Below are 22,260 nucleotides of genomic sequence, written 5' to 3'. Positions count from 1 at the left end.
ATCCATTCTTCACGCTACTATCAGAATCATCTTTTTAAAAATGTCAATCCTATGTCATACCCCCTGAAGTTCCCTTTTGCCTTTCCACTAAAATCCATGCTTTCTAGCCTGATGTAAACTGTCTTTCTCATCTGACCCCTGCCTACCACCTATCTCTAACTATTCTACCCAGCACCTGAGTTCCAGAAAATTGAGTTATCCAGAATGTTCTAGGAGTGGTCTCAAGGTTTCCTCACACTTTCATGGCCTTCCGTATGCTTCTCCCTTTGCTTGCAACGCTTACTTCACTCCCAGGTTTCATCCACCCCTACCCACACGTTCCAGGGTGCCCTCCACTAGAGGACCTTCTGTGAGGCATGGCTCCCACAGAACTGCATGCTCTGCTTTATCATACTGATCACATTATTTTCCGCCCTGGTCAGCCTCAAATTTATTTATTTTTGTGTGGTGCTGAGGATTGAGCCCAGTGCCTCACACACGCTAGGCAAGCCCGCTACCACTGAACTATAACCCCAGGCCCAGCCTCAAACACTTTAATACCTTGGGGATAGACACTATGTCTTATTGATCTTTGTTCTCAGTCATTGGCATAGTAATTAGGTATTCAGAAACTATTTGATTGAGTAAATTAACAACGAAAGTGTGAACAATGACTTCTAACAATGACTTCTAATGATTTTTGTTGTTGTTGTTATTTCAGCCCAAGCTTCTATCTGGTTGCATCTATACTCTTTGTCCTGATGCTACTGTTTTTCACGATTCTAGTTCTGAGCTACTTCCAGTATATGAGGGTTTATAGATACTATATTTATAAACCACTTAACAAACCACCAGGAAAACAAAAGAAAAATTAGTTTACTCTGAATATGTATATGAAGAAAGAATGTACGTGTGTGTGTGTATACACACATATATATGGCTATATTGAGAGTGTATGTTTAACCAAAAATACTAAATAGAAGCCCAAAATATTATCAAACTCAAAACCCAAAAAGTGTTCTTAAATTACCCATAAACAGAAATATTTTTATATATATTATTAAATTTAAATATTTAATGTGTATTAATTTGAAAGATATTCTATATACTCTTATAAGGCATTTTAAAAAATTAAGTTTGGCTATTATAATCCTAAGTATAAATTAAATATTTGTAAAAATAAAAATGTCAAATATTATTTTGCATGAAACTTTATATGATTGTAATTAATGTAATATAATGTAATGAAGGATTTAATAAAAGTGTGTGAATTTAAGAAATCTTTCTTAAGCAGGTTTCAGAAGTTTTCCTCATAGTAGATTCATATATGAAATGTAAAAGTATTATATTGAAAATGAGGTAGCTGGCACTCTAAGTTTTATTTCTAAGTTTTAACATTTAAATTCAATGCTTAACATAAACTTCTTAATTTGTCCAAATATTATTGTATTTGTATTTGTATTTGTATTTGTTAGGGTTCAACCACAGAAGCATAACCAGAAGGAGGGGTGTGTGTGTGTGTGTGTGTGTGTGTGTGTGTGTGTGTGTGTGTATGTGTGTGTGTGTGTATGCAAAGAGATTTATTGAAAAATAATTGGCTATGTGATTATCTGAAATCTGCAGCTTAGGCAATCAGGAATAGATCACAGGCAAGATGAAACTCCAAAGGCAAAGACCTGTCCACATATCTACAGATTAGGAATAGGAATAAGATAGGGATACCTGCTACTCCTTTCTGTTTTGAAAGTTCTGACATTATCATAATGAGTCTAAACACTGGTGGGGAGAGAAAGATAAAAATTCTTTTTAAATAACAAGATTATATGCCTAAGAAAACCAAAATTCAAGTTTTTCCAGACTTGCAGATTGCTGAGAAACTATTGAGAGACATAGCAGTAAATAGCTAGGCAGAGGAACCAGGTGTCTCAGTAGTAGCTTATAAAGATTATCATCAGTAATGGAAGGGAAGACATAATTGAACAATAAACTAAAGACCTGGGCATCACAGGGCTTCAGAAATGTTTGAACACAGCCAAGGCATGTTATGGGAAGGTTGGAAGCCCTGATATGGAAAACCTGTGATCCTAAAGCATCACTAAAACATTTAGTGTTAGCTCTCCTCTGCAGGTCAGGAATAACCGCAGAAGAGGTAGTCACAGAACTGTGTCATTAATATTCATGGGCAGGTAAGAGATGCCTGGTAGTGATGCTATACTTTCAGAAAGCCTACATTACCATAAAGACATGAGCAGCCATGGAGACTGCTCAACTCATAGGGAGTAAAGACAAGAGAATGAGGTGTTGTTAGAACAAAAATTGTTGGTTATTCTACAAGGTTATTGATTAACATCTATTTTTTTTAAAAAGATGTGGAAGAGGAGACCCAGGGAAGTTGTCCCAATAAAAAGTCATGATCCCTTGCAAAGTATCCCAGACCTGAGTAAAAGTTCAGATCCAAAAACTCATTGACTGAAGAGGTGGCAGGGGCCTTATGCAACACTATGGCAAATGGAGGCACCTGAAAAGTCTCCCAAAAACCTATGACCATTTATTCAGGTGACTGTATTGGGGAAAGGGAATAACCAGACATTTTTGATGACTATTATACACAGGTCTGAGTTGATAATACTCAGAGGCCCTAAGTGTCATCACTTTCTCCTTTAGAGTTAGGGCCTATGAGAACCACAGTGGCTTCTCTCCTACAAGAGTCATTGTCTCAGTCTTCAACTGCACAGTTGGAATTGATATACCTAGAAGTTGGAGTAAAGCCCCCATAGGGACTCTGGTCTATGAAGTAGGAGCAATCACAGTGGAGAAGACCAAATGGAAATCTCTATTCTGCCCCCCCCACACACATACACACACAACTTGACAAAATGAGAAAATCATTATTATTTTCCAGGGGCTAGGGAGAGGAAGGTAGCAGAAATTAATGGTACAATTAGAGACCTAAAAGATACAAGGTTGTTGGTCTCTGACATATCTTTGTACTTGCCAGTCTTGACCCCTACAGAAAATGGGTAAATCGTGGAGAATACCATCAACTCCCACAGATTTAATCAAGTAGTAGCACCAATTGCAACTGGTATGCCAGATGTGGTAAACACTGCTAGGGCAAGTTTGTCAGACTCCAGGTATATGCTATGCAACTGTTAACTTGGAAAATGTGTTATTTTCCATCCCAATGAGAGAAGAGTATCAGAAATAGTTCATATTCCCAGACAATATTAAATTATCTGCCCACTTGCTAGAATTCTAAAGTATACGTCCTCATATAGATGATGCTAAGATAGCAAACCAAGTTCATGTTTGACCTGATCATCACATTAGGGATGCAATGATGTTGTAGGCCCAGGTCATGTTGCACCAATTAAGAATGAAGCAGTTGGGCTGGGGTTGTGGCTGAGCGGTAGAGTGCTTGCTCAGCATGTATGAAGCCCTGGATTCGATCCTCAGCACCACATGAAAACAAATAAATAAAATAAAAGTACTGTGTCCAACTAACTAAAAAATAAATATTTTTTTAAAAAATAAAGCAGGGGGCTGGGATTGTGGCTCAGCCGTAGAGCGCTCACCTAGCAAGTGTGAGGCCCTGGGTTCAATCTTTTGCACCACAAAAAAAATAAATAAATTTCAATGAAGATTATCTCCATCTTATCACCAATATGAAATAATTTTCCTGGAGAAGCATAAAATTGGCCAATGAGCTATGCTGAATTTTTACCACATAACCAGGAAAAATTATATGCCTTGGGTGAAGCCATCACCTGCTCCAGATATGGTATAACAGTATTGGCCTGGGTAACTTCCACAACTATTATTATCAAAGACCTTGCTAATAATATACACTTGCATTTAGACAAACTTGTATAATTACCAATGGCTTAAAAAAATCACCCTATAACTAAAGACATCTAATACAAAGAATATCATTATCCTTTGAATTTTCCAATTCTGTTATCTCCTCAGCTGGCAATTTTGAAATGGAAAAATCAACTAAGAGCTATTGGAGAATTCCCCCCAGCGCCACCTTTTAACACTGGCTAGCTGGCAACCTGAGCTGGGTTCACAAGAGCTGGCTGCACCAATAACTTAAGAAAATGGCAAAAGAAGCATGCAACACACAGAAATTCCTTTTGCTTGCAGGAATCAGGGATGGTTCTCAACTTTAAGGGTCCATTGGAAAGAGACAGCTTGCACCTGGATTCTTTATTTTTATAGAGGGCAGGGGAGCTCACAAAGGGAGGTTCAATGGAATGTTCTTTCCAAATAAGGCAAGGGGCTAGGTTTCAGGGGATTGAGTCTAGCTTTGTGATGTCTTAGGTCAGCAGATTGACATCTTGGAAGGCCACACCCATCTCAGGTGCTGTGTGGGATCAAAGGCAGAGCTAGCGTCGGGTTGGGGGGAACCATGTTGCACAGCCCAGTCAGGGAAGCATGCGCTCAAATGCTCACAGCTCACACACACAGCCCATGGCTAGCTCATGACAGTAATACATGTCCAACCAAAGTACTCAGTGTAATCAACCAATGACAACTGATCTAGCAGAGAATGAGCCAGGAGGTCTGGGAGAGGAACTGAGGAACCTTCCTCAAGATGGATCCAAAAGACCAGCAGTACTCTGAAACAAATAAGCCATTCTTCACTTTGTTAATTTAGTGGAGGTAACAGAGTTTTATATAGCCATCTGTAATAGCCAGCTTCCAAGATGGGCTCCAATAATCACTGCCTCCTGGTATTCACATCCTTGTGTAGCCTCCTCTCACATTGCTCCAGAGTTGTTTAACATGACCAATAGCATGAAGCAGAAGTGATGGATAAGATTGTAAGACACTGTGGTTTCCTTCTTGGTCATGCCTCTACTTTTTTGCATCAATTGCTCTGAAAGCAACAGCTACCATGGCGTGAGCAGCCCTACCAAGAGGCCCACGTAGTGATACTAAAGCTTTCTGCCTATGATGATATGGGTAATCCTGGAAGCTGATCCTCAGGCCCCAGTCAAGTCATGAAATGATCATAGCTTCACCAATATGATGGACTACATACAACTCCACCAGAGACTCAAGTTAGTTGAAAAATATTCACTAAACTGTTCTGGATTCCTGGACCCTAGCAACCATGAAATAATTAGTGTTTGTTTTAAAATGCTGTGTTTAGAGTTAATTTGGTACACAATAAAAACAAAGCTTTAAATTTTATTTTCCTTTATCATGGCTCGGACACCTTATCAGTTACCAATTTTTTCCATTTCAAAATTGCATGTGACTGTGTGTTTAAGCACCCCTAGGTTTAATCCCTGGTACCAAAAAAAAAAAAAAAAAAGTCACACCATAACTAAAGACATCTAAGACAAAGAACATCATTCTCTCCTGAGTTTTCCAGCTCTGCCTTCTCCTCAGATAGCTGACAATTTTGAGGGACTTCCTGTTTTCTATCCTGTCAGCATGAATTCAGCCAGGCTTCTTCATTATAGCAGTTGATCAGTTGCAGTGGTTAGTTTCTAGCTTGATGTTTTAAAGTTTTTTCAGGAGCAGCATCATTATGCCTCTTGAGAAATACCAGCAGTTCTCCTCTTCAGAACTTTGAATTCCAAATGCAAAAATGTTTAAATTCTAACCTCCTTCCTTTGTTCTTTCAGGCTTAGGAGTGACAGCTCCTTCTGGCTCTGATACCTTAGTGATCCCTTTTTGTCTTTTTAGCTCTCCAATATCCAACTTATAACTTTATATTTTCCTTTTATAATCAGTCTTCTGACATCTCAAATAAGTCTTCCTATTATGCTCTATTACTGCTCATCTCCTTCAATTTAAATTATAAATGTATGAGGGACAATATATATTCATAATGCATTATTTCCATAGGATTATAAGCTTCCTGAGGATAGTAAAATTTCTGTTTTATCATGGATGAAATAGTGATACACAATGGCTGACACATAATTTTATACTTGTTCAGTGACTGAACAATGAACAATGAATGATTTCTCTTACTGTAGATCAATACCTCTTCTAATTTTTATGCCCCTATTCTCATCTCTCTCTACGATAATCTTGCCTCGAAATTCATTGAGAAAATCAAAATAAACCAGAAAATAACATCTCCATTTCCCACATCCAATATTCCTAGCCTGCCTTTCTTCATCCTTCTATTCCATCACTATGCACCTGCATGTGACTTCTATGTTGTCACTATGAATGAAGCATCCCTCCTACCAAAAGCCAGCTCCTCCCATTAGCTCCCTAGCTCCCTAGATCCCTCCCCCTTTGTTGCCCTTGAAAATCTCCTTCTTCCTAAATAATAATTTCTTTCTCTTTACATATAAATGTGCTCTGAGTACTTCCATCTTTAAAATACCTTCTTTCAACTACACTGCCCTATCTAGCTATTGCCCCAAGTTTTAGAGTTGTCTCTATTAATTTGCTTCTCAAATCATTTCATTAAATCCCAGTCCTCCATGATTCTGCTCACCAGGCTATTTATCTCTATATTGCTGAGTCCCAATCTTGTGACTACTTCATTACTATGTTCTCGATTTCCCTCCTGTCCCCAGGGCTCCTCTTTCACCTTTTCTTGGCCTCTAAATGGTAAAGGGTCCTAGAGCTTTGTCCTTGGAGATCTTATTTCTTTCTACTTACATATATCCAGTCCTAAGTCTTCAAAGTCTATTTATAATGGCCATGACAATACTTTGTTTATGCAAATGCATCTTTGACATGGATATCTAAAAGACATCTCTAAATTAATATGACCAAACCATAACTCCCCCCCAACCATGTTTCCACATATTATACATTCCCATCCACCCAGATGCTCAAGGCAAACATCTAAAAATTCTCAAAGTCTCTTCCCAACTCAGCAGCCAACTCATTAGCAAGTTCCATAGACGGTACCTCCAAAACATTTGAATTCTAATTTTCTCAGTCTCCTCCACTATTAGCAACATCTAAGCCACCTTCTGAATGCACTTCTGGAATAGCTTATTAATTGGTTGAACCAATTAGCTTTTCCCACATAACCACTTCCCAAACATTGCAATTTAAAAGATTTCCCACATTCTTTGGAGCATTGTGGGTGTTTCATATGGCTGCATGGGCTCAGCTAAAGCAGGATGGACTCAGATAGCCTTACATATTTCACTGGTTTGATGTCAGCTGGTGGGTAATAACTATGTAACCTGCATCATGAGGTGGTGGTCAGCTAGAAGGCAAGCCCCAATTCAAAAGTGCTTTTCAAGTCTCTGTTGCATCATATTAATTAATGGACCAAAGCATGTCATATGCCAGCCCAGAATCAGGGGAGACACCAAAAGTCTTGTAATTTGGGGCATTGGTTATTTTTACAATCTACTACACTGATCTCCTCTTTGCCTCTAAAACACAGCAACCCAAGTAATCTTAAAAATACACTCCTTTCACCCCCTTATCCAATCTCTCCTAAATCTTCACTTTAAATCAAACCCTATCATGAATTTAAAAACCCTTTCAGGATCTGGTTTCTGACTACCCATCCAATTTATTTCATATCATAGCTTTCTTGCCCATTAGCTCTGGGTCACAAAAGTCTCTTGTTTCCCTGAATACAGAAAATACTTTAATACCTTAGGTCTTTGTATTTCTGTTTCCCTTGACTGATATACTTTTTCCTCTGAATATGTGCGGGGCTGACTTTGTCATTAAGATTTCATCTGAGAACTCACTACAAAGTCCTTCCCCCCGTGCAGCCAGTCTAAGATCATTCTCTATCATTTTAATTTTCTACAAAGCACTGATACTTTGCTTGTGCTCCCACTCCCTTCTGTTTAATCACTGCATTCCTCAGAGCCTTACAACACTGTGTGACATATGTCAGGCACACAACAAACATTTGCTGAATGAATGTACAAGCGCCTTCTGTTTCCTAGGATTCTGCTAATCTACGAGTGCAGTACTATTCCCATTGGGCAGAGTAGTCTCACAAAACGTAAATTCCACCCTGAGAATTAACTGGATACGTGTCACACCCCACCCTACACCAGCAAATTGCCTCCTCTATTTCTTCACTGCTGCCCTGGGCGGGGGAGAGGTGTTCTGAGGAATTTGGAAATTTTAGGATCATCACTTTAGTCTTTTGTCACATTCCGTTGACTTCATCAGACTCAATGCGACGTTAGCAGGGGCAGAGGTAGCGCTTGAGAGCTTTAAGGCAGCAGAGTTCACCGCTTGTCAAGGACGAAAGCAAAAAAAGATCCGAAAGCAGATCCAAAGCAGTGCGTGCTGGGATCTGTAGTTTCCCAGGAAGATCTGCAGAGGCTCGGGACCCAGAAGCATGCTGGGAGTTGTAGTCGAGACTGTAAAGACTCCGCCTCTGTGCTTTCAGTAGCGAAGGGGGCATCCCGCTCTGCATGCTGGGAATTGTAGTCTCTGTGGGACCTCGCGCCTCCAGGGTGAAGAGGCTTCGAGGCTTGCCGCCATTTTAGGTCCCAAGGTGCAGCGACCAAGAACTAGAGCGCAGGCGGGCTCAGCTCCGGCGCCGGGCCGGCCCCGCCTCCGGGGCGCCTGGCGCCCGCCCCTCTCTCAAGCCCCGCCTTTCCCCACGTGTCTGTCGCCGAGGGGAGGTGCCTGAGCCCGAGCGGGCCGCCACCGGCCCGGCCCGGTCCTCGCACAAGAGTCGGCGGCGCCCGGGAGCGGCCCGGCTGCCCGATGCTTCAGCCCTGGCTGCGGCGGGCCGGGCTGTACGTTTAGTGCCCGGCGCAGGCCCCCTGAAGCTCCCGCGGGGGTGGGAGCGGCCTCCGCCCCGCGGAGACTGAGCGGCTCGAGGACGAGGCGGCGGCCGCGGGGAGGATGGGGGCTAACCAGTTAGTGGTGCTCAACGTGTACGACATGGTGAGTGCGGCCCCTGGCGGCCCCGGCCCAGCCTGGCGTCCTCTCGCGGGTCGGGTTCGGACCCCGGCCCCGGGTGCTTCCTCTCTGGCATCCCCGCCTCAGCTTAGTTCTCAGGTTGGGGGGAGGGGAGAGTAGTAATATTTTCTAATCCTTGCATTAGTCGACGCTCCTGTTAGTGCTGCCCGGTCAGCCGAGGGCTTCTGCCCAGGCACGGGAGGCTTAAACCGCTCGCTTCCCCTCAGCTTCCCTGGCCCTGGGCCCGACCCCTGGGCGTTTGAGCAGTGTCCTTTCCGCAAAGCTTCCGTCGTGGTTCCGACCTTTGTGCCACCTCCTGGCCCGCGGGATGCCCCAGTCCCGCGGTCTTGATCCGCCGGCGCATCCCGCTCCTCTGCTTCTGCGGAACCGTACATTCTAAATGCTCTCAAGTCTTCAAAAACTCCCGAGCCCCTCTAAGTCCAGAAAGTCGCAGCTGTCGATATCCCTGGTAGCTTCTCCCCAGGGGTGAACCAACACATCCTTGCCTCCAAGGCAACCTTATTAAAATTAATGAGGCTAAAATTTATCAAGAAAATAGCCCGGCTGAATTATTTAGAGATCACAGTGGGGCTCCTTTCCTAGATTCTGAAGACCACTTTCCAGGTGATGCAACAGGTGGATGACGTGACCACAGGAGAGGGAAGGGAAGAACTTGTTTATTAGGTTGTCCAAGTTTGAAGTACTGTGAGCGTACAGACTTAAATGCAAGGACTGGTTCGCCTGATCATTGCTATTGAAGTACCTCCAGAAAAAGCATCCGGTAGACAATTATCTTTCCAGTTGGATGCATGCTTGGGTTTGTTGGCTTGCCTTTGGTTACTTAGTTTTTGTTTGTAAAGAATTACCTCCGCCAGCACCGTATAAAATTTCTTGTAAGTGGACTGGCAGATGAAAAATTTCCCGTAATTATTTTTGTTGACTTAAAGATCCAGAAAAGCAGAAACTCTGCAGTCGAGTCTTGATTCTTATTTACAGACCTAAACATTTTATTCTCTCATGTTCTTGTGTTTCGAATGAAATATAGAAAGGGATTCTGCATGCCACATCTGGGAAGTATGTCAGCGGGGCATAAGGTTTACCCCTTTAAGCCTGGAGGTGAAAAATAGTGGGTTAACATACTAAGAAAAGTGAAGCGTGATAAGAAAATTAAAGAATAATCAAAAGATCCTAAAAGCATGGCACTTTGTAAGGTCTATAGGCCTGTTGTTGCTTAAGAAATAAGTTTTCAGATTTAAACATCTTGTGTTATCTGGATACCTTTCTTTATTAAAACTTTATATTACTCTTCTTTATTTTAGTGCTCCCCATCTGAATTTGTTTCTTTTTTATTCATAAATACTACAGCAACTTGACCCTTTAGTATATATTCTACTCTTGAGAATATATCTTGAGATATGTCTTATTTTTTTGTAAACAGTTCATTCAGTGGTCAGAGACCACTGTTTCAGAGCCTAAATTCTGTGAACTTAGAGGGAGTATTGCTTTTTAAATAAAATTGATTATACTTTCCTTAGCATATATTGGGGTATTCTGAGAATCAGGAAAACAATAGCTAATTGTGGTAAACTGGGAAAGGCTAAAGAGTATATCCAAGTCAATATTTTTTAGGGGAAAAGTGTTCCGAACAATATTAAAATATCAACTTAATTTACAAAACTTTATTCCTCCATCACTTTTGTTAAAGTAGGTAGATAAACAGGAAGCAGGTAGAGAAAAGGGTGAGTTGGCCAGATAACTAAAAATAGGATCTAGAATTTCCAGACTATGATCTTGATGCATTATTTTCTCTACTGAATAATTCTGGTGATTTTTTTTTATATATTGCTTTTTCTATCAATTGGAAGAGACACTTAGTATGAATCAGAATGATAGTTGAATTATTTGATTTTAAGAAAACCTGCCCTTGAATGTTCCTCTCAGGAATTTTGGTCTATTGAGTTTTTTATTTCACTAATTCAGCAACCTACCATTACTTATTTAATTTTGACCCTGAAGAAGCCACGGGATGAATTAGTTATTCATTCTTCTTTAAGGAGTTTTGAATATCATAAGGGTGCCACAATAATAATAATTTAAGACACACCAACCTGATTTTGATAAGAGCAAAGGATGGTTATAGAATCAGAGGATACTGATAGATAGGTGGAGTGAAACTTGCTGAAGGGTTGGTAGGATCTCCAGGGGCAGAGAACAATCAGAATGAACAAAATGGCAAGAAAAGGAAAGCACAGGCTGAATTTGGGAAATATTATTTGATCCAGTATAACTAGAGTCAGTTTGGGATGCATAAAAGAAGACAAGCTCAAAGTTACACAAGATCTTCATTAGATGGTGGACTTGAGTGAAGGGCTGAGGGAGCTCTGTGAGCCAGGAAAAACCATTTTAAGGTTTTCCTGGATCAGTTCTGTTTTAGAATGAAGACCAATGGGTTGAGGTACAAATTTCTGACTGTTATATTCATTTTCCTCAAATCTGTTTTTGGTTTTGATATAGTTTTGTTTGATGCCAAGGGCAAATTACTTACATCTTTGGATATAATTCCTATTCCTCATTGTGCATCAACCATCTGTTCCAAACTTAACATGAAAAGTTAACCATTGGTTTGCAGATATAATCATAGTTTATAGGGACCTGTTGCTGTGTAGCCTCATGCCTTTTTGTCAGATTGGAACCTGCTTCAGCTATATTTTTCCTGTACACTAGAGAGGATGTCTGTGGGTCAGACCTTTCTTCTATAGCCTCCACATGTAAATGGTTGTGTTGGGGTCACCTGTATTAACTTCCTTCTCATGGTGGAAGAGTATAATCCTCAAAAGATTACTTAATCATGCATAGTGCTGCTAAATTATTACTTGTTCTGTTCTCAGTGATTATATTTCTGTGTACTTTGGAATAATCTACCATTAATAAAATACATCCTGGAGTTATTTTCTGAGTCTTGGGAATGAGGTTATTCACCTATTCCCAATTTAGTAGCATACATAGCAAAGCAAGTGATTCAGATTAGTTTCAATTACTGGGACAAATCTCAGGTATAGTTGCTTTAACTTAAAGTCTTCATTTCTCATAGATTAGGATTTTGTGCATTTCATATTATCCTGGCAACAAGTGAATTTCTTAAAAATACGCAGGTGTTTGGTAATGTTTTTAAATTCATTCTATTAACAAGTTTCCTCCTGTTTTTAAATAGTACCTATACATCTTCAGAATCTTAAAAGAATAGAAAAGAAAACACTCTCTAGGACTTTCAGGTAAGGACATTTTTACCTGGACTCCATTCTTTCAGCCTGCATGTCTCCATTAGGCTGCTCCAAGAGAGTGTGAGGTTATGTAGACATGATAGGTCTGATTTCTTATATATCCATAACTAAATTCAGACTTTGGAGCAAGTTCCAGATTCATACATGTAAATATTTTCATTACCTAAGTGATTCCACAATATCTCCAAATATACATGGTCAGGAACAATCTTCTTCCCTCCTTTCCATACCTCATACTCTTGCTTCTCACCTCAGGCCACCCCCTCAAAACACTTCCACTTTTGTTGTAATTTTATCTCGATAACTAGCACTTTGGTTTACTCAGTTTCCCAAATCAGAAACTTGGGAGTAAATCTAAATTTCTCTTTATTACCAACCCTTCACAGTCAGCAGGCCTGGGCTCTTTTAGTTTGGTTGATTTCTTGGCATATCGTGGGTAATCTGTGATCAGGAAATCATTGCAATTGTGGAAACTGGGAAAGGCTAGAGAGTATACTTAAACCAATATTTTTTAAGAGAAGAAAAGTTCTGAATGATATTAAAATATCACCTACTTAACAAAGCGTTATTCTTCTGATCACTTGTGTAAAGTAACAAAATTTTACAATCAGTGGCTTAAACCAGAAGTATGCTTAAACACAAGAGATAAATTGCCCCAGGGTTATTTCAGTAGTTCAGTTATGTCATTAAGAGCCAAGATTTTCCATACTCCTACTCATGGATAACTATATTTATTGGTCCTTGTCCTTGGTTTGTCCCCTCATTGTTGTAAAATTATTACTGTAACACTGAACATGGTATCTTCATTCCACAGCACAATGTAAAGGAAGATAGAAAGGTGGGGCCTTTCTCTACATGTACCTCTCTCCTTTAACAAAAAGGGAAAAGCCTTTGTCAGAATCATCCTTCTCCAAGAAATTGTCCAAAGTTTAGTCACATGTAACTTCTCAAGCGAGTGAATATCTGGCTTTTCTGGCCTGTATGGTAAGTTGCAAGGAAGGAAGGAAGAAAGACTGTTGGAAATGACAGTAAGGATGTCTGTCACATATTTTACTTTATGAATATTCTTTAAATTGGTTATTCAAGTTTCACTGTTGCTTATCAAGTTCAGGCCCTTGTTATTGCTGTTTGTATAATGATGGCCTTCTGACTAGTTTCAATCTCTGGTATTGCTTTTTTTTTAAATTTATCTTCCATTCTGTTACCAAAGCAGCCTTTCTGAAACACAAATGATTGTGCTATTCCTGTGCTTAAAATTCACCTATAAAATAAAATTTAGTGCTTTTTGTGTTGGGCCCCTACCTGACAATTAAAGGCCCATCTTCTCCCCCTGTGTATGTGTGTGTGTGTGTGAGTGTGTATGTATATGTACATATATATATATGTATATACATATATATATATATATATATATGCACACACACACACTGTGCTCTCACAAAGAAAGTTTTTATTTATCCAAAAAGGATATCTTATGCCACTTCACACCTTGGTGTCTTGACACTGATAGTCCTCTTGTCTGGAAATGTCTTGGTCCAGCATTGATGAGCTGTACCTCCTGCTCCTTCTGACTATGGCTACATTGATCAGACTTGGGTGTATTTCTGTGCCCTAGTTGTCCTTTCTGCACATCTCAATTGCTGCATGTATTATAATCCTGAGCATCCTATTATACTATAAATTCCTTGATAACATCAAGATCACCACCAGTATCTGGAATAATGCTTGTCCTTAGAAGATGTTCTATAAATATTTGCCAAATAAATGGAAATTTAATTAGCCATTTTTTATCAGAATTGATAGTACTTAAATGGCATGAAAAAAATCACATGATCCTCCTCTTTATGCCAAATACTTATTTGTGGGGTGTTTTGATTTGGTTTGTTTTTTTTAATTGATTAATTTATTCTAATTAGGTATATATGCGGCAGTATGTATTTTGATTCATTGTACACAATTGTAGCACAACTTTTCATTTCCCTGGTTGTACACTATGAAGGGTTGCATCATATGTGCAGTCACACATGTACCTCAAATAATGATGTCCATCTCATTCCACCATGCCCCCATGCCCCCTTCCTTCCCTTTAATCCCCTTTGCCCAATCCCCCCATCATGGATCAGCATCTACTTGTCAGAGAAAATATTTGGCCTTTGGTTTTGGGGGATTGGCTTACTTAGCTTAGCATAATATTTTCCAACTCTATCCATTTACCTGTAAATGCCATAATTTTATTCTCTTTCAATGTTGAGTAATATTTCATTGTGTACCTATATCACAGTTTATTTATCCATTCATCTATTGAAGGGCATCTAGATTGGTTCCACAGTTTAGCTATTGTGAATTGAGCTGCTATAAATTGATATGGCTGCATTACTATAGTATGCTATTTTTAAGTCATTTGGATATAGACCAAGGAGTGGGATATCTGGGTCAAATGGTGGTTCCATTCCAAGTTTTCTGAGGAATCTCCATACTGCTTTCCAATTTGCAGTCCTACCAGCAATATGTGAATATGCCTTTTCCCCCACATCCTTGCAAATTCTTATTGTTGTTTGTATTCTTCATAACTGCCATTCTGACTGGTATGAGATGAAATGTTAGAGTGGTTTTGATTTGCATTTCTCTTATTACTAGAGATATTGAACATTTTTTTCATATATTGATAGATTGTATATCTTCTTCTGAGAAGTATCTGTTCAACTCCTTAGCCCTTTATTGATTGGGTTGTTTGTTTTTGGGTGTTAAGTTTTTTGAGTTCTTTATATATCCTAGAGATTAGTGCTCTATCTGATGTGCATGTGGCAAAAATTTGCTCCCACAATTTAGGCTCTCTATTCACTTCGATGTTTCTTTTGCTGAGAACCTTTTTAGTTTGAAGCCATCACATTTATTGATTCTTGATTTTATTTCTTACAATTTAGGTATCTGTTAAGGGAGTTGGGGACCTAAACCAACATGATAAAAGATTTAGGCCTACTTTTTTCTCTATTAGGCACAGGGTCTCTGGTCTAATGCCTAGGTCTTTGATTAACTTTGAGTTGAGTTTTGTGTATGGTGAGCTATAGGGATTTAGTTTCATTTTGCTGCATTGGGCTTTCCAGTTTTCCCAGTACCATTTGTTGAAGAGGCTATCTTTTCTCTAGTGTATGTTTTTGGTGCCTTTGTCTAGTATGAGATAACTGTATTTATGTGGGTTTGTCTCTGTTTCTTCTCTTCTGTACCATTGGTCTACATGCCTATTTTGGTGCCAATATCATGCTGTTTTTGTTACTTTAGCTTTGTATTATAGTTTAAGGTCTGATATTGTGATATGTCACCTGCTTTACTTTTCTTGCTAAGGATTGCTTTGGCAATTCTGGGTCTCTTATTTTTCCAGGTGAATTTCGTGATTGCTTTTTCTATTTTTATGAGGAATGACATTGGGATTTTAATTGGAATCACATTGAATCTGTATAGCGCTTTGGATACTATGGCCATTTTGACAATATTAATTTTGCCTGTCCAAAAGCATGAGAGATGTTTACAACTTCTAAGGTCTTCAATTTCTTTCTTTAATGTTCTGTAGTTTTCATTGTAGAAGTCTTTCACCTCTTTTGTTAAATTGATTCCCAAGTGTTTTATTTATTTATTTATTTATTTATTGAGGCTAATATGAATGGGGTAGTTTTCCTAATTTCTCTTTCAGAGGATTCATCATTGATGAATAGAAATGCATTTAATTTATGGGTATTGATTTTATATCCTTCTACTTTGCTGAATTCATTTATTCTAGAAGTTTTCTAGTAGAATTTTTTTATTCTCTAAGTATAGAATCATGTCTTGTTAAGGAAGTTGGGGCCTAATCCTATGTGATGAAGATTTGGGCCTACTTTTTCCTCTATCAGGCACAGGGTCTCTGGTCTAATGCCTAGATCTTTGGTAATAATGATAGTTTGAGTTCTTCTTTTCCTGTTCTTATCCCTTTAATTTCTTTTGTTGTCTAGTTGCTCTGGCTAGAGTTTCAAGGATTATGTTGAATGGTTTTAGGTATTTTTTTTTTTTAACCCTTGTATCTTTTCTTAGTATACTGCTAGACTTTAGCTTTGATTATGGGAATGGAGGACCAAATGAAAGAATGAGGAAGAAAAATATTTGACAAAACATTTTGGTGGATTAAAAAACAACAATGGAAGTGGCACGTACCTCTAATCCCAGCAACTCTGGAGGCTGAGGCAGGGGGATCACAAGTGTGAGGCTAGCCTGGACAACTTAGCAAGACCGTGTCTCAAAATAAAAAGGTCTGGGTATGGACCTCTATGGTAGAGCACCCCTGACTTCAGTACCCCGTACCACCAAAGGATGAGGGGTGGACTGAGGAAAAGGAAATGTTTTTAATCTGTTTATATTTTGAAGTTAGATCCTACTTAAAAGGTAACCTTTCTAAAAAATGTATTGTTAGTTCTTGAATTTTAGCATAGATTAGTTCCTAGGAACTAGTTTTAATTTTCTTGTAGCAAGTATGTTTCTTGGACCAGTGCCATTTCCCATCACTTGCCATAGAAACAGTTACCAATTAGTCTAGCTAAGCAAAAAGGACAATAAGAAATCTGCCTGCTCTGCCTTTCTCTCGTATTCATGGCATTATCATTTTTCTTTTATTCTTTCTTTTTTGTAGTTTAGTATATGAGAAAAGGCTTTCAGTCTCCTTTTTTTTCTTCTGCTACAGTTAAATTGACAGGAACTTAAGAGATTTAAGACAACACAAATTTGTTTAGCTCACACTTCTTCTATAAGAAGTTCAGGTAGGCTAGATTGGTTTTTCTGTTTCAGACTTCACAGACCAAAATCAAGGTGTTAGACCTTTGCTGCTTCTAAGCTTCTTCAAAACGTTAATAGTAGTCAGTTGCTTTTAGTTTTAAGTCTTGGGTTCCGTTCCTTGATGGGTTCCATTCCTTGATGGCTGTCAGTTGATGAAGTGGCTCTGTCTTCAAACCAGCAATGGCATATTGAGTCCTCACATTTCAAGTATCTGTGACTTTTTCTGCCATATCTCTTCTACCTGCAGCCAGAGAAAGTACTCTGTTTTAAAGGGCTTATGGTAATAAATAGGACACACCCCAATACTTCATTTTAATTTACCTATTTTTAAAAATTAATTATATTTGCAAAGTCATTTTGCCATGTAATGTGACATATTCACAGATATGGATATACTTTGGAGTCAGTCTTTCTACCATTCCAGATATAAAAGGTATATTATAAAACCAAAAATTTTAGTGTTCCCTTTTAGCAGTTACTTGACTTGGTAGAGGATAAATATTAACTAGTAACTTAAAATAGAAAATGCAAAGTATTGAAAAAGTATAAAAACTTTTATGATTTGCAGCTACTCAGATGTTAATAGGGTCCAAGCCTATGAGTAATTAAAGCATCAGAGGTATAGTGTATGTCATGTTTATGATGATGAATAAAATTAACAAAATAGAACTTTTAAAACTTGAAAATTCAGTGCCTCGAAAATACTAAAGAGAGCCTTTTGTTTAGGTTAACTCTTTAATAGGTTTTCTTAAGACTCAACATTATACTTTCCATTTGCTGACTGTCAAAGATTATTTAAATTCATAGGAACATTATTGTTCAAGTGTCTTCAGCCAATTGGTAAATGGGATGCAAAGGGAAGACCTCCAAAATAATTTTATTAAACTAAAAGAAAAGCAGAATAACAATAAAAAGAAACGAGGAAATGGAATACATGAAAATAATTTCAACTCCCCATTCCCCCCTTTCTCTTAGCCCCTGATACCTACCATTTTACTTTGGCTCTCTATAAATTTAACTAGGTACCTCATATAAGTGGAATCATGCAGTATTTGCCCTTTTGTGACTGGCTTATTTTACTTAGCATAATGTCCTCAGATCTATCAGTGTCATAGCATGTGTCAGAATTTTGTTCTTTTTTAAGGTCAAATAGTATTTCATTATATGTATGTACCACATTTTGTTTATCCATTCATCCATTGATGTTACTTCCTTCTGCCTTTTGGATATGGTTAATAATTCTGCTATGAATATGGGTATACAAATATCTATTTGAATACATGCTCAGAAGTCTGTAGGTTTTTAAAAATTGAACTTGGGCTAAACCAATAATTAATTTGAGAGGCATGGCATTTTTATATCTTATTTCTTTTCCTCCCCGTTGATGAAAATGGGATTTTTGTTTTGAAATTTTAATCCAGAAAATACATGCAAAGAGTTAAACAAGTTTAATACAAGCTCCCCTATCTAAGCCACCTGTTAATAAAATAAAGCTAATAAATAAGAAAAAGACATGGTATATTAAGAAGCAATAAGTGCTGATGAGGAAACTGGGCAGGAAAAAAAGAGAGACAATGTAGGTAAGGCTAATATAGTTGTAATTTATCCTGCAGTTTTAAATAGAGTCAGAAGGACCTGACCAACAGGAAAGAAAGACAAAAGAGTGCATCATATGGGTACCTAGGAAAAGAGCATTCTGTCAGGGGAAAGTGAGCTCAGAGGTACTCAGCCAGGTCACATGGTGCCTTGTAAGTATTAATGTACACAAGAAATAAAAGTTTTTAGAGGAATTTTTGACTTGTATTCCCAAGTAGATTCATGAGGATCATTGAAAAAAGGGCAAGCAGTACCAAAGAGGGAAACAATCATAAATTAGATTTAGTAGATTCCACAAACAAAACGAACAAAAAAATTGCTCAATTTAAAACTAGTGGTAGTCTGTGAACAGCTATTCAGAACCAAAGAGAAACAGGATTTTAAAAGTTTCTTAGAACTCTGAGTAGAGGATGAAAAGAATTAAGCACTAGGCAGAATTTTTTGTTTTTAAGTTAGGAAAAGTAATTAAGACCTGATTTAATTTTCAAATTTCTAGAATAAAACAAAAAAGTTTATAAATACACAATGGCAAAAAAAAAGTTATTATAAAGGGATTAAAACCAATCCAATTTTAGATTTCTTTTTCATGGTACCACAGCCTCAAAGTCTCTTGATTATATTGACCAAACCTTGAGTGAATGGGAAAATAAAAGCAATGAGCAACCCTGCAGAGGCAAAGGTTAGTCAACAAGTGATTCTTGTTGGTATTAGAAAATTATATTTGAGTATATGTGTAAATTTTTTCACTAAAATATAAGTGGTGTTGTGATAAAAATCAGACCAAGAAAGAGCATAGAAAACATTTTCATATGACAGAGAAAAATATAAAATGAAGACAAGTAGGACCAAGCATTTAAATCATGAAATAACAATAATAAATTTAAATTCCCTGTTAGATTGGACAATTATATTTATACTGTGTTAGTCTGCTTTTTGTTGCTGTGACAAAAACCTGAGAAAAATAACTTAAAGGAAGATTGATTAATTTTGATTCACAGTTTTAGAGGTGTCATTCCATGATTGACTGGCTGCAAGGGAAAAAGATCATAGTGGAAGGGAGCAGGTAAGAAAAGCTATCAGCTCATGGCAGCCAGGAGGCACACACAGACTGAGAAGGAGAAGAAGCAAGCACATTGAGCATACATGGGAGGAGCCAGGGACAATATCTTGTCCCCAAATTCACACCTACAGTGACCTATTTCCTTCAACCATGCTCTGCGTGCTTGCAGTTTCCACCATTTCCACCACCTCCAGTAGTCCGTTCAGCTATCAGTGTATTAATGTGCTAATGCGGTCAGAGCCCTCATGATTAGCTTTCTTCCCTAAAGCCCCACCTCTGAATATTGCTGCATTGGGGTCCAGCCTCGAACACATGAGCTTTTGGTGTACAAACCACAAGTATCCTCTGCATTACAGAAGTTTTAAAATATATATGATCAAAACTCTTGGCCTTTTATGAGCTTTTAGCTTCTTGTCATCCGTAGGAAGATTATCTCTTATATAAAATTACAGAAATAATTTGTTTCCAAGTAGAACACCAATTATCCCAACAGTATATTGAATAATCCACACTTCCCTGTATTAATTTGAGGCACAACTACATTTCTCCTATATTAATTACTGTGGATATATAGATCTATTTCAAGACTTTCTGTATTCTTTGTTAAGTTAGTTGCCTCTTCCTGCACTATTATTAGATGTTTAATTGCAGTAATCTTCTACAGTGTTTTGGTATCTGCTTATGTCAGTTTCTCTTACTTCCTTTCAGAATTGTCTTTATTTTTCTCATATTCACTTTTTCAAATTGAATTTAGAAGCAATTTGTGGGGAGAAAAAGTGTAATAATAAGTGTAATAATACTACAGTTAGGAATAATTTGAGGGGATGAATTGATAGAATTATCATATTGGGTTGTCCTGTAATAAGAGTTAACTTTTTTAATGTTTTCTGTTTGCCAGCCATTGTACTAGGATATTCCCTAATATTTTTATTCCTTTTTAAGACAATGAAACTGAGGCTTAGCTGAAAAACCTGCTCTTGTCACTAAAACTGTACTCTTAACCACTATATTATATTTCTCCTTCCTCATATCATCCCATCTCTCAAAGTATTATGAGGGGATAGAGACGTAGCTCAGTGGTGGAGTACTTACCTGACATGCATGAAGCCCTAGGTTCAATACCCAGCACCTCAAAAAAAGAAAAAGGGAGAGTGCCTTTATTTGTCCTACCCTCAGATCCTTTGAAATAATTTCTGCAGCACTCTTTGGAACTCATGGATAGACAGTGCAAAAACAGATAAGTCCTACATATCCTAAACCTTTTCTATGAATATTTCTGCTAAGTTGATGTAAGTGTCAACTTGTCTAGGGCATGTGTTACCCATGTCTGATGTTGCTGTGGAGGTGTTTTTTTTTTTTTTTTTTTTTTTTTTTGTTATCTGTTTAACATTTAAGTAAGTAGACTTTGAGTAAAGCAAATAATCTTCCATTATATGGGTCTCATTCAATCAGTTGAAGGTCTTAATAGAAAAGACTGAGATCCCCCAAGAAGGAATTCTGCAGTCAGATAAATTACAGTATCAACTCTTCCCTACAGATTGGAGACTTGCCAGTCCCCATAGTCATGTGAGCCAGTTCCTTAAAATAGCGACACCCTTATTTTCCCCTCTTTATCTGGGTTACATCCTGGGTCTACCATTATAATCAGTCCTTCTATCATATACTTATCTAGCAACTCTAGTTAAAAGCAACTGTCCATTCTACACCTCAGCAGCTGGATGCAGCTAGAGAAAAACATACAGGCAATCCTAACTGATCTCACTTTAAAATTGTGACCACAAATCCTAAGAGGGTACTAAATGCTATCTGGCAATGCTTCTTTATTCCTGTGGTCAATTGACATTCCCACTCTCCAAAGCAACTACAATATTTTCCATACCCTCTTCTCATTCCTTATACCTAGCTTACTTTCAGAGATGACCTCAAAGTTTATTTCTTTGAAGAAGGAAAAAAAAAAAAGATAAATGAGAATTTTCTCATGCTTTCACCACCACTGTTTTATTATAATCTCCCTTTCCTCCTATGATATGGAATGAATTGTCCATGTTCCATGTGGGTGAAACCTTCCAGGAAGGTATCATAGATTCCATATCTTGCATATCTATGCAAGCATTTCTCAGCATTGTTAGCACTCTTATCTGCCTCATCAGTTTTTCTTTTCTAGTATATCATCCCATTGGCAAGTGAATATACTGTAGTATTTTCCAGTCCTCGTCCCTTTAAACAGAATTAGTGGTATACTTTGGCATTACCTTTACTTACTATCCCCATATTGTAACATGCTTACATGGAGGTTTGTCTTTTTAAATCAACTTCTTCAAAAATGTTGAAAAAAAGTTAAATGTTAGTCTTTCTTTTTTGTTAATCTTTTTAAAATAGAAAGACCTGTGTTGTTTCAATTCCATCTTTCCTAACCTGTTGTTCTTTATCTGTGGACACCAAACAATAACATAGTAACAGATTTTTAAGTTTCTCACTCTGACCTTGAGGCAGATACTTACTGTTCTTTTTCTCCCTAGAAGCATAGTAATTGCTTTAAAAATGTTTGTTGCACTTGCTTGACTTTCCCTAGAACTTGTCATCCTGAAACAATTCCTTCCCCTACTGTGTCTTTCTGTTAGTCCCTTGCTACTTCTGGGAGGCTGCTGTAGAAATCTGCTGATGGGG

At 38.1% G+C, this 22,260-nt stretch overlaps 2 protein-coding genes across 3 annotated transcripts in view; both read left to right on the top strand.

The window, feature by feature from the left end:
- The window catches only part of Catspere (catsper channel auxiliary subunit epsilon), a 152,673-nt gene extending 151,819 nt beyond the window's left edge, over positions 1-854 (top strand). The window contains exon 22 of the mRNA XM_078024680.1: positions 701-854. Within this exon, the coding sequence (XP_077880806.1) occupies positions 701-854 (154 nt within the window). The remainder of the gene's footprint in view (positions 1-700) is intronic.
- Positions 855-8,412: 7,558 nt separating this feature from the next.
- Positions 8,413-22,260, top strand: part of Desi2 (desumoylating isopeptidase 2) — a 51,178-nt gene continuing 37,330 nt past the window's right edge. The window contains exons 1-2 of one of the 2 annotated variants that reach the window (XM_040276903.2): positions 8,413-8,841; positions 12,068-12,128. Coding sequence is in view for 1 of the 2 variants with exons in the window: in XM_005326564.5 (XP_005326621.1) it covers positions 8,800-8,841 (42 nt within the window). In the remaining variant the exon portion in view is untranslated. The remainder of the gene's footprint in view (positions 8,842-12,067; positions 12,129-22,260) is intronic. The other variant, XM_005326564.5, reaches the window with a different exon arrangement.

The sequence above is a fragment of the Ictidomys tridecemlineatus genome, chromosome 10 (assembly GCF_052094955.1).
Source record: "Ictidomys tridecemlineatus isolate mIctTri1 chromosome 10, mIctTri1.hap1, whole genome shotgun sequence".
Taxonomy (NCBI): domain Eukaryota; kingdom Metazoa; phylum Chordata; class Mammalia; order Rodentia; family Sciuridae; genus Ictidomys; species Ictidomys tridecemlineatus.
This window is presented reverse-complemented; position numbering and strand designations above follow the sequence as displayed.